The sequence below is a fragment of the Plectropomus leopardus genome, chromosome 20 (assembly GCF_008729295.1).
Source record: "Plectropomus leopardus isolate mb chromosome 20, YSFRI_Pleo_2.0, whole genome shotgun sequence".
Classification (NCBI taxonomy): Eukaryota; Metazoa; Chordata; class Actinopteri; order Perciformes; family Serranidae; genus Plectropomus; species Plectropomus leopardus.
In genome coordinates this window covers 4,651,368-4,664,984 of record NC_056482.1, presented here as the reverse complement: position 1 = coordinate 4,664,984, position 13,617 = coordinate 4,651,368, and the positions used below count along the sequence as shown (strand labels likewise).

The 13,617-nt window shown below is 36.0% G+C and overlaps 1 protein-coding gene across 4 annotated transcripts in view; it reads left to right on the top strand.

The window, feature by feature from the left end:
* mast4 (microtubule associated serine/threonine kinase family member 4) overlaps positions 1 to 13,617 on the top strand; it is a 124,416-nt gene that overhangs the window by 51,923 nt on the left and 58,876 nt on the right. For all 4 annotated transcript variants that reach the window (XM_042509471.1, XM_042509470.1, XM_042509472.1 and 1 more), the window contains exon 4: positions 3,487 to 3,518. In XM_042509471.1, coding sequence (XP_042365405.1) covers positions 3,487 to 3,518 — 32 coding nt within the window. The remainder of the gene's footprint in view (positions 1 to 3,486; positions 3,519 to 13,617) is intronic.

Genomic DNA, 13,617 nt, shown 5'->3' with positions numbered 1-13,617 from the left:
TTGTGTCATCAAATTAATATATTTGTATATATATATATATATATATATATATATTTGTTAGTGAATATTTTCTAGATGCTGCACGTGTCTTTTCAAGTCGCTGAAGATCATTTCAGGCCCACAGTAATATTGAAGTGACAATTATTTAACAAGATTACTCATCGACTTGGCAAACATTAATTTGTTAAAGTTTTAAGAGACTTGAAGTTATGACAGTGGATATTCTTGAACTCCAAATGTAATTCTACTGAAAAGCAAAATGAATAATGTAAAGAGAGATAAATAAAGCAAATAAATAATATGAGTTATAAATTTGAACAGGCACGTGAGGAGGCGCAATCCCATACTGTCAACCATACGCATGAGAATTAATTACAATAAAATATATCTGAATATATTTCTCACTTTTTCCCCTGATGGTTTGACAAGTCTATATTTTTCGTTTTTCAAATTTTTGAACCAAATAAACTGAGAAGGTAAAGACTAAATGTAGTGATAAAAGTGCAAGGTTGACAACACTGAGCCTAATAAAACGAGAGCATCAATACTTAATGGAATGTTCAGTCATTTAATCTTCATTATCTTATTTTCAGAACTGTTAGAAGCCAAAAATAAAAATAAAATTTGATAATGGCTCAGCTCAAACTGAATTACATACATACTGTGAATTCCTTGTGTGAATGCAATTTGAATCCAACGTGAAAATGACAGACTTTGCTAGTAACAATAAAATGTACTGTATTGAGAGGTGATTCCAAAATGTAAATACACTGAAAAAATGTCAAAAAAGTATCAAAATGGATTTAAAGAGTTCTTTTAAGTTTGAGTGGCAAGTATGGTAGTGGTCTGTAATGTTGCTCTGGTTATTATTATGCTTCATGTGTAGGGGAAAATGTGATTTGTTTCTATAAGCTCAGACTCTCTGGTATGATGGTAATCTCTTGAAATAGACTGTTGTTTGTGGTGTTGTTTTACTGGAATAAGAGCATCGATTTGGTTAGCCCACAGCCGATTCATATTTTTTCTAGGAAATGTATTTTGAAGCAAAGACAAACCCAAACTTTAGTCAGCAGGAGAGCCAGCTAGATTGTATGTATCTCAACACTCTGATTAAACTCGCGTCACACAGAGCACTTTGAATACTTGCTGTCAGTAATAACCCTCCTTGCTACACAAACTTTAAAAGCTGTCAAAAAAAAGTCAAGCATCACAGCACAAACAAGCAAGGCATTAAAATACATTTATTCTCCTTTATGTAAATATGAATGATTTCACATGAATACATGTGTTTTTCAATAAATCAGGCGGTTATCATCATGTTTTGTTCCCAAATGGTCGTTATTATAGACTTCACATTGTTATTTGGTGCGCTGTGATTGGTGGATATCCCACCACTGTAAGTCATTCCCTGCTGGTAATTAGTGTTGTGTGAGCTGCGGTCATGTCTCCCAAGGAAACTCTCTGCCCTTGGTCCTCTGTAGGCAGCAGGGGAAGCCAGACATTAAGCCCTAATTGATAGCAAAGGGAGAGTGGGGCTTAGCACTTTTTCTGCTGACGAGAGCAGCCAATAAACATCAACTCAATGTCCTACACTGTTTGAGACAAAGGACCTCACCCTTATCAGGTTGCTGTTAGACAAAGAAATGTCTCATGATCAAATCAGTGGGATTTGTAGTCTCTAAACAAAACTGATCTGAAAGCCTGGTAATTTATCAGTGTGGGCAAATCCAGTAGGGAAAGATTTGAAATTATCCGAGTTTTCTGATTGTTACACAATGCTGATAAAAAAGAGCACAGGTAAACATATTTACAAGGAACTACTGTAATTAAACAAACACTAGTGTTAGCTCTAAGGAGGCTGTCGTGATCTGTGCACGGTGTGCTCGTCTGTCACTGTGGCTGATGTTGATCCTCGGCTTGCTTGGCTTTCCATGTGACACTTCAACAGATGCTGCAGCAGCAGTTGTGCTCCGATGCATTTTATTTACTTGCTTCTGGCGGCTTTTAGAGAAGTATGTTCTTTAGAGTGTTTTATGAAACTTTTTATTTGATTCGATGAGGGAACCCAACAACACAGTATTATCCCTTTGAGTAAGACGTCTGTGAGAACGCATAATCCCCCAAGAAATCAATGGGGGCATTGTTGGTGCTTTTTCTGGACTAATTCAGTGCACACAGTAAACCCTGACCTCTGTGTAAGTCTGCTTTGTGCAGTTTACTTCACCAACATATACAGTATACACACAGTATTGTCTTCCATTAAATAAACTAAAAGTAGATAAACATACTTCTTAGGTTTCAATCTTTGGAGCTGTGTTTGTCCTTCCGTGGCCCTCATGTTGACATGCCTCAGCTGCTCTGTGAATTAAGTGAGCAGTTTTGAATCCAGATGCTTTCTTTAAACTTGTAGCCCAGCTCCCTGGGATGAGATGTAACAGTTTCACACCTGCTCTGTGATCTCTTTCCATATGGTGACTGTTTGCTGCAGCTTTCACAGCGGAAGAAAAGTGCACTCGCTGTTGGTATTTTTTAACACAACCTCAATCTTCTCCTTGAATTTTCACCCCATTTTCACTTTCTTTATTTTGGTCTGCAAATTTCAATGTGGTTTTGGTGCTCCTCATTTTCTGTGGTATCTCTGAAGCTACTTTTATTCTACAATAATACTGTTATTTTCAAGAATTCAATGAACAGGTTTGCTGCTTTCATTTATAAAAAAAAACAAACAAACAAAAAAAAACACCCACCCAAAATGTGGGTATTATCAGATCTGGTACACTGCATCTGATAATTAACTAGGTCTGCATAAATACAAAAGTAACCTTTGATATATGTTGTGTAAAGTAACTTTGTTTTGTTAGTGTTTGTAGGAGGCACATTATGAGGGCCAATGCAAAAGATGCCACATAAGTGATGCAATATTTAAAATGTATATCGACGTTATTGCTGTTATAACACACCTGAGCAAATTGGCGTGATGTCTTTGAAAAAACATTAAGGTAAAAGGCAATGGAGAACTTCAGTTGAGATTACCCAAAAATTAGCGCACAAAAAAAATGTAAAAAAAAAAAAAAAAAAAGGAAAAGGAAACTACCTAAAAAAAAATGACAAGAGAAACGAAGAGAAAAGCAAAAAAAAAAAAAAATGACCTGATTGATGACCTGAAGTACTTAATAACTATAATAATTCAGTAAAATGATTATATTATGTATATAATGACTATAATAATACATTTTTTCCCTAGCTTCTTTAAAAATAATAATAATAATAATAATAATAATATTCCAAATCTACTTTGCAGTTTGCAGAACAGTTCTTACCAAGTTGCTTGTTGCCTTTTGCCCCATGTTTTCAAAAGAAAGCAAACTAATTTGCACAGATTTCAAGGGTTTAAATACTTCTGAAGGTGTCTGAAGGTATCACAACAAAACAGGTGTCGATCCAGGTTTCAAAGGGTTAACTCTTCTCCGCTCTTTTCATTTACAGAAAGAGCTGAGTCTTCCCAGAAGAGGCAGTTTGTAAGTACCCACATACAAGTTACATACATACATAACACCCGCTGGTGGTTTGATAAGTTGGTTATACCATCTAATAAACCTTGACCTCTGGTTGTCAAGCATGGTATTGCCATGTTAGTTCAGACACACAAATGACTTGGGCTGTAGCGTTATGTATGTTCGTGCCAAAGCCGCCATGGTACGAGGGTCACGGCTCGGTGCATGCATGGATACATGTGATGCAACAAGAGTTCAAAAGCACAAGTTTTGCCTGAAAACTTTTATTCTAATGTTGTTTGCAACATAAACTAAGGTTCGTACAACAAGCAGATTGGCGTGTGAGTCAGTCACACTGTGGTGAGTACAAGTGAAATAGTTGAGCTGGAAGCTCCACCTGTGGTTTCACTTTCTGTTACAGCAGCAAAGAAGTGAGAGTTGTGTGTAGCATGAGGGTGGTGTGTCAGTGTTGCTCCTCTTATGTAGGGCATGTGAATAGAAATACATCCAACGGTTAACAAATGTTTGACAGCGTCACCCAGATTTGCCAATACCAGTACGAAGGAGGAACAAACTGGAGCCCAACTCTTTATTCCCAATGCTTTCAACCAGCCTTAAGATATGAAAGCAGGATAGAATAAAACAATTACTGAAGCAATTTGCATTTACACTGGCATATAGCCAAGCCTGAAGAATTCGTAACTCCCCTTTCTAACGAACAAGCTTTATTTTTTTTAGATTCACATCCTAAAAGATGCCTTTCAGTGTTAGCGGCTGTTGTGCCCTGGTGCCTTTTTGGAAGTGTTTGTTCAGTGTAAGACAGAGTTGGTTTAAATGTTCCTAATTTTCATACTGAAAAATACTGAATTTTACCCAAGTTGCAAGTGGGTAAAATGTTACCTTAGTCCCCAGCATGAGCAGCTTGTCTGTTACTGACATTTGCACTTCTTTAAAAACAAATAAAAACAAATCTATTCATATCCTATATTTTTCCGCTGTACTGAAATCGCACCATATTGTGACTCCTGTTTACCGTTACACCCCTACAGATTAGCTAAACTAATATTTGTATAAAACTAAAAAGTAAAGTTAAAAGAAACATTGCATCATTACTGTAGGCTGTAAATAAATCACATAAAATATCAAAAATCACAGAAAAAAAATCTAATTGATGTTCATTGTTTTATCTATGGGAACCCTAACCCATAAAAATAATAATATAATATATGTGATAATAATAGATTATTAATTATTTTGTTTTATTTGTTTCGTAGGCAACATTATTTCAGACAATATCGTGGCTCACATTGCTTGTTTGAAGGTTAAATATATTTAGGTTCAGACACCATGAATATGTACTCAGGATCATGCATGATTGGGCTCTTCAGTTGACGGGTGTCAATTAATCATATTTAGCTATGTAAATGTTCCTGGCTTCCAGTCCGCTGCGATGATTGTGTGAAATCTTGTGAATTATTAGTTATATTTGGTCTACTCAGTCTAACCTGCATTGTAAACAGATTTTTAGAGTGATCCCCTGAAAAAGGCACATAACTAACATAAATGACACTGATATGATGTAAAAAGTTTTTTGCTGATCATATTTCACATATTCTACAGCAGCTCAAATTTTATTGACAAGTTTTCAGTGATCGTTTTCAAACTCTAAGATGATATAAATTAGCTTCCCAATATGCAAAATACAATTTAGTTTGAGTTAAGCGTAAACTCCCAAATGTCATTAGCTAAAAATGCCTACTATGTTTTAGGTTTTAGTGTCAAAACAGTGACCATCTCTCTGTGAATTGTACATTCTCTAATCTAAACATGAATGTTAATTTTCCCATCGAGTGGATGCTTTAATTACTGATTGCCACCTGTCATGGGTTGGAGGTTGGTTTTTTTGGCAGCCGCCTGCAGAATGTGCCATAAATACTGTGCATCTCTCATTTTCTCTGGAAATACCCCAAGGATGAACAGCGGGTCCCCAGGGAGCTCTAAACCCAATACTTACACAAGTTAGTCAATTATTTCTCTCTTAACCCTTTGAAACATGAGTGAATTGACTTGATTTATTTTTTCCAAAAGCATAAGAAGGTGGCAGTAAGCAACTTAAGAGATGGCCACACATTAGCAAGATATGAGTAAAAAGTTATGAGAAGTAACTTCAGTATAACCAATAAATACCTGAAAATAAGCCAAAAAGAGAAAAAATTCAAATAAATTACAAGAAAATTACCTCAAAATAAACATTAAAGAAAATTGAAAAAGAATATCCAAAAATAAATAATTATCTAGAAAAAGCAAAAAAATGATCAAATAATTCATTTATGACATTTCTTTAGAACGGTTTTTAAAAATATAATTTCTGCTCGACATTATTATTTTTATTTATTTATTTATTTTTTATTTCTGTGTTTCTTCCATGAGACATTACTTGCCAACTTGCTCATTGCCTTTTTTCCCCATGTTTAAAAAAATTCAACCAGTTTTTTCAGGCTTCAGTGTTTTTTAATGCTTATGAAAGGCAACTGGACACAGCACAAGAAAAAAACTGATGTCGATCCAGGTTTCAGAGGGTTAATTTTTTGGACAGAACACGTTCAGAATCTTTCTCCAGCTTTCACCTGTTTGCAGAGGGTTGATTATGGATACAATGTGAGAGATCTAAAAACACGTGCAAGCTGTTTTCCAGTGAAATGCATTTGTTGGTTTAACAGAAAGTGGCTCTATGAGGAGCGATCTTCAGATGTTTGCTTAGACGATGGATGAGTGTTGGAGTGCTGAATAATTTCCATTTTTCAAATGTTAGTCAGTATGATCTACTTTACTTTACTTTGAATTAGTTAAGTGCTCTCAGGATCATAAACAGGTTTGTTGAAATTCATAACTCATTAGTATGTGTTCTTATAGCGCTTTATTTTGTCACCAGAAAGAGAGGATGTATACAATGCCTTAAACCCCCTTTAGGCTTGTTTAGATTCTGCTCAGATGATACTTTTACCATTGATGCGCCACATGAGATCCAGCTTTACAGCCAAGTGAAGCCTTAATAGACTCCTCGGACATTGATTTTGGCTTAGTTTGATATATTTCATGGTGGAAGAGAAAGATTTACCCATGACACCTTGCTGCTCTCGCTGGCACCTCACCAGATGGGGCACCTACTGTAATGGAGGTGAGCCATTACTAACAGGCTGCTGTGAGATCACCAATCACACCGGCTTATATTTAGAGCACTGGAGCCTCTAGTGACCTTGGTAACCATAGTAATGGTGTTTGGATATGACAAAGTTGATATAGCTGCTTCAAATTCATCAGGTAGTTAGAGCCTCTAATAGATGTTTGGACTTGAAAATGAAGTTAATAACCCATAATGCATTGTGTACAATAGATACATTTGCTTCTTTTCATTGATGTTGTAGCTGTTGATGTGTTGGAATTTAATGGTGTGTTGATGTGACTGATGTAGGAGCTAAATTTGGACTAAGACTCTACATACATTTATTTTCTAATCACAAAAAGTACATGAAAAATGAAATTAACTCTTAAAACTCTGCATCAGCCTCAGCTCAGTGTTTATGATATTCAGAGCACTGAAATCTCTTGTTGTCGCAGAGAGCCATCTGCTGAACATTTGAAGTCATTAACATGCTGCCTGGTGTCAACATGGCACTTAATCACCAGCATTAGCCTTTTCCACAAACTCTTGACATCTTTATTTTTCTTTTCCACAGCCACAAGCACGACAGATTGTATCTTATGCCATTCATTAAGTTGCTTTCAACGTGAGTCATTCTCGTGTGATGACTGGAACCTATTTATAGGCTGACCTTAATAACTGGAAGTCTTGTGCCGGATCCAATTAAATTACATAAAATCAATCATTTGTACGTGTCAGCAACTCAAGACTGTTGACTGTCTCTGTTAGATCCTATATTGATATTTCTCAGCACAAAAACATAACCTGTTGCAGCCTCAGCTCTCCAGGGCTAAAACTGCAGCGTTGGCCAACTCCATCAGCTGTTTCTGCAACAGGATATCAAAGAGGAAATGTTGACTGTAGATTCTGTTACACCATGTTTTTTTTATGGTGATATTCAATTCAGCACATGTTGTTATATGCTATATCTCATGAACTATTACTGCAAATTGAGTTGCCAGCAGAGTTTGGTAATTTACAGAGATTTAGATGAGGAGTTTTACAGTTGCAGTTATCCTGGAAGTTTTTATATACGATATGATCTAAAACCAAAAACAAATGCTATGTCTTACTTTGATCCTGCAGTGATCTCCTTACTTTACTGAGGCTTGGCTAGTAACTCATTTTTAAAGAGCTTTGAAGAAAAGCATCTGCCAAATTAATAAATGTTATGTTAATATGTCAAGGTAATACAGAATGAATGGAAGTATTACTTGTGTAGTCTTCTGTGTTTAGCAACGGTGTTACAAGATTTTAATTTTCTATCTTGAAAACTGGCGCACATAATATTGAATGATAATAATACATTTTATTTATGGGCGCCTTTCAGGACATTCAAGGTCACCGTACAGATACATCAATAAAAAAAACAACAACAAAATATCAATACATAAGTAAAACAATATACAGTTTAAACAATAACAAAAAAGTCACAGTTTAACAATAATTGTCACACATAATAAGCAAGGCTAAAAAGGTGTGTTCTGAGGAGGGATTTGAAAGTAGGGAGAGAGTCAACATCACATATGGTTTGTGGGAGAGATTTCCAGAGACGTGGGGCTGCATGGCTAGAAGATAAACTCAGTAGTGCTTAATTTTGCAAAGACTGATTTGCAGCCGATGTTAATTAAGTCACGAATTAAAGATTTAACGCTGCATTAATTAATATTTTTATATTAGTAATGGAGTAAATAGCTTTTTTAACAATGAATATTGTTACTTGAAAGAGAATTATCCCTCAATTCGGCAGTTCCACTCAGCTCCAGAGAGCTTACCTCCATCTCTCACTTCTTGTTTTGGTTTTACAGCCCACACTTTGTTGTTTTGCTTTTGTCTACCTGCCGAGCGTCCAAACAGGATGACAAACACGACTTTTTTCTTGGTGTTTATCAGTGGGAAGAATTAATAGGCACAATTTTGTCATGTCAACTTTTTATTGTAATAATCAGTTGTTAATATTGTATTTAAAGCATGTTGCACTTCCCTCAATTGGCCAAAAAATAATGCAAATTACTGAAAGTTAAATGTAATGTTTCAAAAATGCTTTTTCGGCATTGGTAGCCATAATTCTGTCATTGTCTCCAGTACGGACAATGTCAGTGTAGAGGCAGAATATAATAATATAATGAATTCCAGGTTTGAAGCTGACAAAGACAAAGTATTGACAGCAAGTTTTTATCAGCTGAGATGTTTTACAGGTAATGCTACAACACAGAGATGTGGAATCGAATTACATGACTTGAACTAAAGTCAGATTCAAGTCACAGTTTGAATGACTTTTGGCTCAACTTGACAGAATTAAAAAAAAGACTTGCAGCTCCACGTGGACTTAAACACCAATGACCTGTGGCTTCACTTGGACTTGAACCTTTTGATTTGACATACATGGAGCCTTCCCCAAAGCCAATTTTGTCAGCACTACCTTTCTTGCTTAAATTTAGGTTTTTAAAAAGTATTCATTCATTTTGTTGATTTAATGTTAATGTCACTTAACCGTCTGAAACCTGGATTTACATCACTTTTTGTGCTGCAATCTGATGCCTTTCACAAGTATTTAAATGTTTGAACACTGAGCAGATTGGTTTTATTTCTTCATTCATAATTATAAATTAAAAATTATTTTCTAGAAATATTATTATTTTTAAGTACATGTTTTGGTCATTTGTTTTATTTTCTTTTTTGTTGTGATTTTTAAAAAAAAAGATTAAAATTTTTTATATTTTGCTAATTTTTTTTGGTAATTTCCTCTGATGTTCAGAGAATCCAAAGAGCAGGTTGTTATTTTTTTTTAGGTCATTTCCTTTTTTAATGTTTGCATTTCTTTCCTTCATTTTGAGTTTTTTTTTTTTTTTAAACCAATTTCTTGCTAATTTCTGGGTCATTTCTTCTTAGGCTCCTCGTTGCCTTCTTCCTATGTTTTTAAAAGAAATCAAGCCAATTTGCCCAGGTTTCAAAGGGTTAAAATGATTCTACATTTGGCGAAGAGCACTTTATGACTTGTCTAGGATGTGAAACTCAAAGTTTGAGATTTTGGACTTGACTCAGGTTTGGCCAGCCTCGACTTTGTCAAAGACTTGACACTTACTTGTGACTTACAAGCTGTAGTCCCAGACTGAGGATGATGAGCGACTGCTCCACAATAAACAAACAATGTTCTCTTCATTTCAGTTATCACCAGTTATCACAAGTATCTTTATCCACATTTTTACATAGCTGTAGTTGCCTCATCATCTCAACTAGTGTGTACTTTTATAATGAGAACGCTTTTTTTTTCTAATCCACACTAACAATGTGAGTGCTCTGTAAGTGTGACCTCAATTAAAAAACGTTGTTACAAGAAGTTGCAGGAAATTACAGCAGCTTTAGACAAGAGCTGTGGCATTAATTAAAAGGTGTAAATAATGTGTATATGATACCAATTGCAAAACAAGGGACAGGTAAGAGGATGGTGTGTAGTGGGGTGCAAATGACTGGCCCTTTTCCCCTTTTTCTAGGTAACTAAAAAGCAGTCAGTGTGCGGTTGCTGAGAGACTTCTGTGGGTCTGCTTCGCTGGCATTGAGGTAGAACTGATTTCAGATGAATTCATGCTGAACAATAGAAGCTCCTCTGCACATTGTGGTATGAGTCAGTTAAAGTTTTTCACACCTCAGGTACAGTAGCAGTCATACATTATTATGAAGGCCTTGGTGAGTCACATACCAAAGACACAAATTAACAGCCCAAAAACTGATTTTCAGAGTAAACTCAGCAAAGCAAAATTAGTTGAATATTTGACATTTATTGACATGAAATACATTTCATACAGCGTATGAGTGCCTACTTCCAGTGTAGGTAGGAAATGACATAAACATGCACACTTAACACCTGCACCACAAACAGCTGATGTATCATTTGTACTGGTCTTAGTCATAATTTATTTAAGATTTTGAGCTTAAGCAGGTGATATTCTTGGGTTTATATTAGTGCTGGGCCGTTAACGGCGTTAACGTGCTGCGTTAACGCGGGATTCTTATCGCGCGATAAGGAAATTATCGCGCGATAAACTATTCACTAAGTTGGGTCTATACAGTGAGCAAGGCACCAATTTCACTTTGTTGTTTAAGCGCGGATGTATACCTGGTCGAATTACGCGGAGGGGGCGTGAACAAGGCGGAAGCTGGTCTGCCTGAGTGACTGTGTCACAAAGCTGCTGACTGTTAATGGTCTTCTTCATGACCTCTAATGTAGGCCCACAGTTCAATTAGGGTCATGTTATCAGAGGCTGCGCCCTCTGCTGTTCATTCCAGTTAGCAGGAAAAAGCTTTTTCCACATGGAGACAGAACCTGTGTTCCTAAATGTCTGTGTTTAACAAAATAAAAAAAAGTTAAACACCAAAGTAAATCTTATGGAACATTATTTTTCTTTACCAAATATTATAGTAGAGCAGCTTTCTCAAGCATTTTGTGATGCATTTTCATCATTTAGATAGATAGATATTATTTTGAATGTCTTTGGCAAAATTCAAATCTATAATTTTAATCTAGATTAATCTAGATTAACTACAGGATTGCAGTGAGATTAATCTAGATTAAAAAAATTAATCTATGCCCAGCACTAGTTTATATATATAAAAAAAATGCTGTACCATCAAATAGTCACTTGTTTCGATTAGTTGACTGTAGTGTTTTCTGTATGTGTTTATTAGACTGCCTTAGAGGTCCTAAAAAGGTCCTAAAAGATTGTAACCTTTGGACAGAGCAAGGCTACCTTTTTCCTCATTTCCAGTCTTTATGCTAAGCTACATTAGCCAGCTGTTAGATGCAGCTTCATTTTTAATGTACAGACCTAAGTGTGGTGTTCACCTTCTCATCTAACAATAGGCAGGTTTCCATCAACCCTCAAATTGTGCAAAGTAAAATTGTGAATTTAAAATATGCCTAATGGAAACACGCCAGTTTTGAAAAAAATCTCAAGTATCTCAAAATGTTTTTACACTTGCATTAGGTGGTGTTTCATGCAATTGAAAAAAAGCCATATTTTGTAAAACTGCAATGGCTTTTTGGCTTTTCTAGGACACATGATGTTATGACTATGTGCTTGTCAGAAGGAACTGGCTCCCTTATGATGCAGCAGGAGCTACAAGAGCTGTTATTGCATCACATAACTCTTCAAAAGATGAGCAGAAGTGAAATTGTGGACTATCACCTCCCAGAAATCCCTTAAACGTGTCGGCTCCCACGTAAAAGAGGCTTGCCTTTCCATTATTGCTCACAATAACACGCCTACGTGGCCCTAGATTGGAAATAATGACGGCTAGTGTGGTGGCTGCAATAGAAATAAAGCTGCTAATGTTTTGAACATCCATCGCTTTGCTTCTTGGAGTGTTATCGCCAGAGGAGAAGATGCATAACATCACTCAATGGAAACACATTCATGTCACAATTGCGTTTTATCGACATTTTGAAAATATTGCTTAAGTTTTGTGCAAATCTGTAATGTGAACCCACCTAATAAGCTTGTTTTCCAAAATGACAAATTGTTCCTTTAAAAGAAGAAACTGTAATGTAAAATGTAAGCCCAAATTTGTTTGTCCTTAAATTTCTGCTTTGGATTCACAAACATTAAAGTTTTACCATGCAGGAATTTTTGGCTACGGTTTGTTCACGGTAACAACAGCGAAAGTAGCTAGTGACAAGTTGATTATAACAAGCAGCCTGAATTCATACACATAAACTTCTAGATACAACCCATGGATATGTCTTTGTTATTTGCTTTCATACACTATATTTCTCTCTTTGAATAGTATTCACTCCACTACATATTCCAAGTTACATTTTAGGGCAGAGGGCATTACCCTGCACCCTGAAAAAGGGCTGGAGTTATGTCTCATTGACTTTCAGTGGAAAAAAAAAAAAATTTTTCTTAATGTTTACTGACAGGAAGTCATGGGTCAGAGCTTCCAGTTTCGGCCAAACATAGGCTCTTTACGCTGTACGATTTGACCAGGCTTGCTTCCATTGTTTGAATTTAATTTATTTTCCCACATTCTAATATAAAAGTCCATGAGGGATGACTATCCAAATGAATCCAAAGGGCTTCAAAAGATGGAAGACAAAAAAAAACACCTGCCTGAAAATGCCTGAAAATGACAGGACAGCATAAGGAGCAACATTGTGTACTCGAAGTTTGCAGCCAACTCTTGACCTGCTTTACTCTAGAAACGGCTCTTCATCTTCTTACGCTCCAGTTCCTGTCTGACTCAACTACCAGTTGTGTGGTTAATGCAGTGTTTGGTGTTGTCTGCAGTGGCTCTTTGCTTCTCTAACATGCTCATAGTAATAAAGAATTCATTTGTATACTGGATGAGTGAGTGAGGAGGCAGATGAGTGTCTTTACTTCTCCCATCATTCTAGGTAAAACAAAAGCATCATCATACAGAAGTTACTGTAGACGACTCACTGTGAACATTATTCTTTTTTTATTTATTTTTTTTACAGTAGGTTGTCATATTATCTGAATAAGCCCCCTTTTTGTCATTCAGTAGTTTATCCTTGGGCAATTTCCTGTCACTGGGTCATTTCGATTTATTGTGATCCTGATAGTTTGGGAATGGAGTCTGCAACGATAAATGTGGATAAAGTGCATCATGGGTGATTTAACTAGTGATAAATAGTAGCCTCTGGAGTCTTTTTAAATCCCTGCAGGGGCTAGGACACTCTGCTGCGTCATAATGCTTTATCACTTTGGGTTTCTCACTCCACAATCACACCTAACACTCATATGAATCTCTAGGTTATGCACAAATACTCAAATGATACTTTGGTTTGTCTGCAACGTTAGGTGTTATAAACAAATTCCACTGCAAAATGCATTTTCTAGTTCTCTTTTTTATTTTTATTTGTATGATTTATTGTAAATACGCACTTGTAGCCAGGTGTGA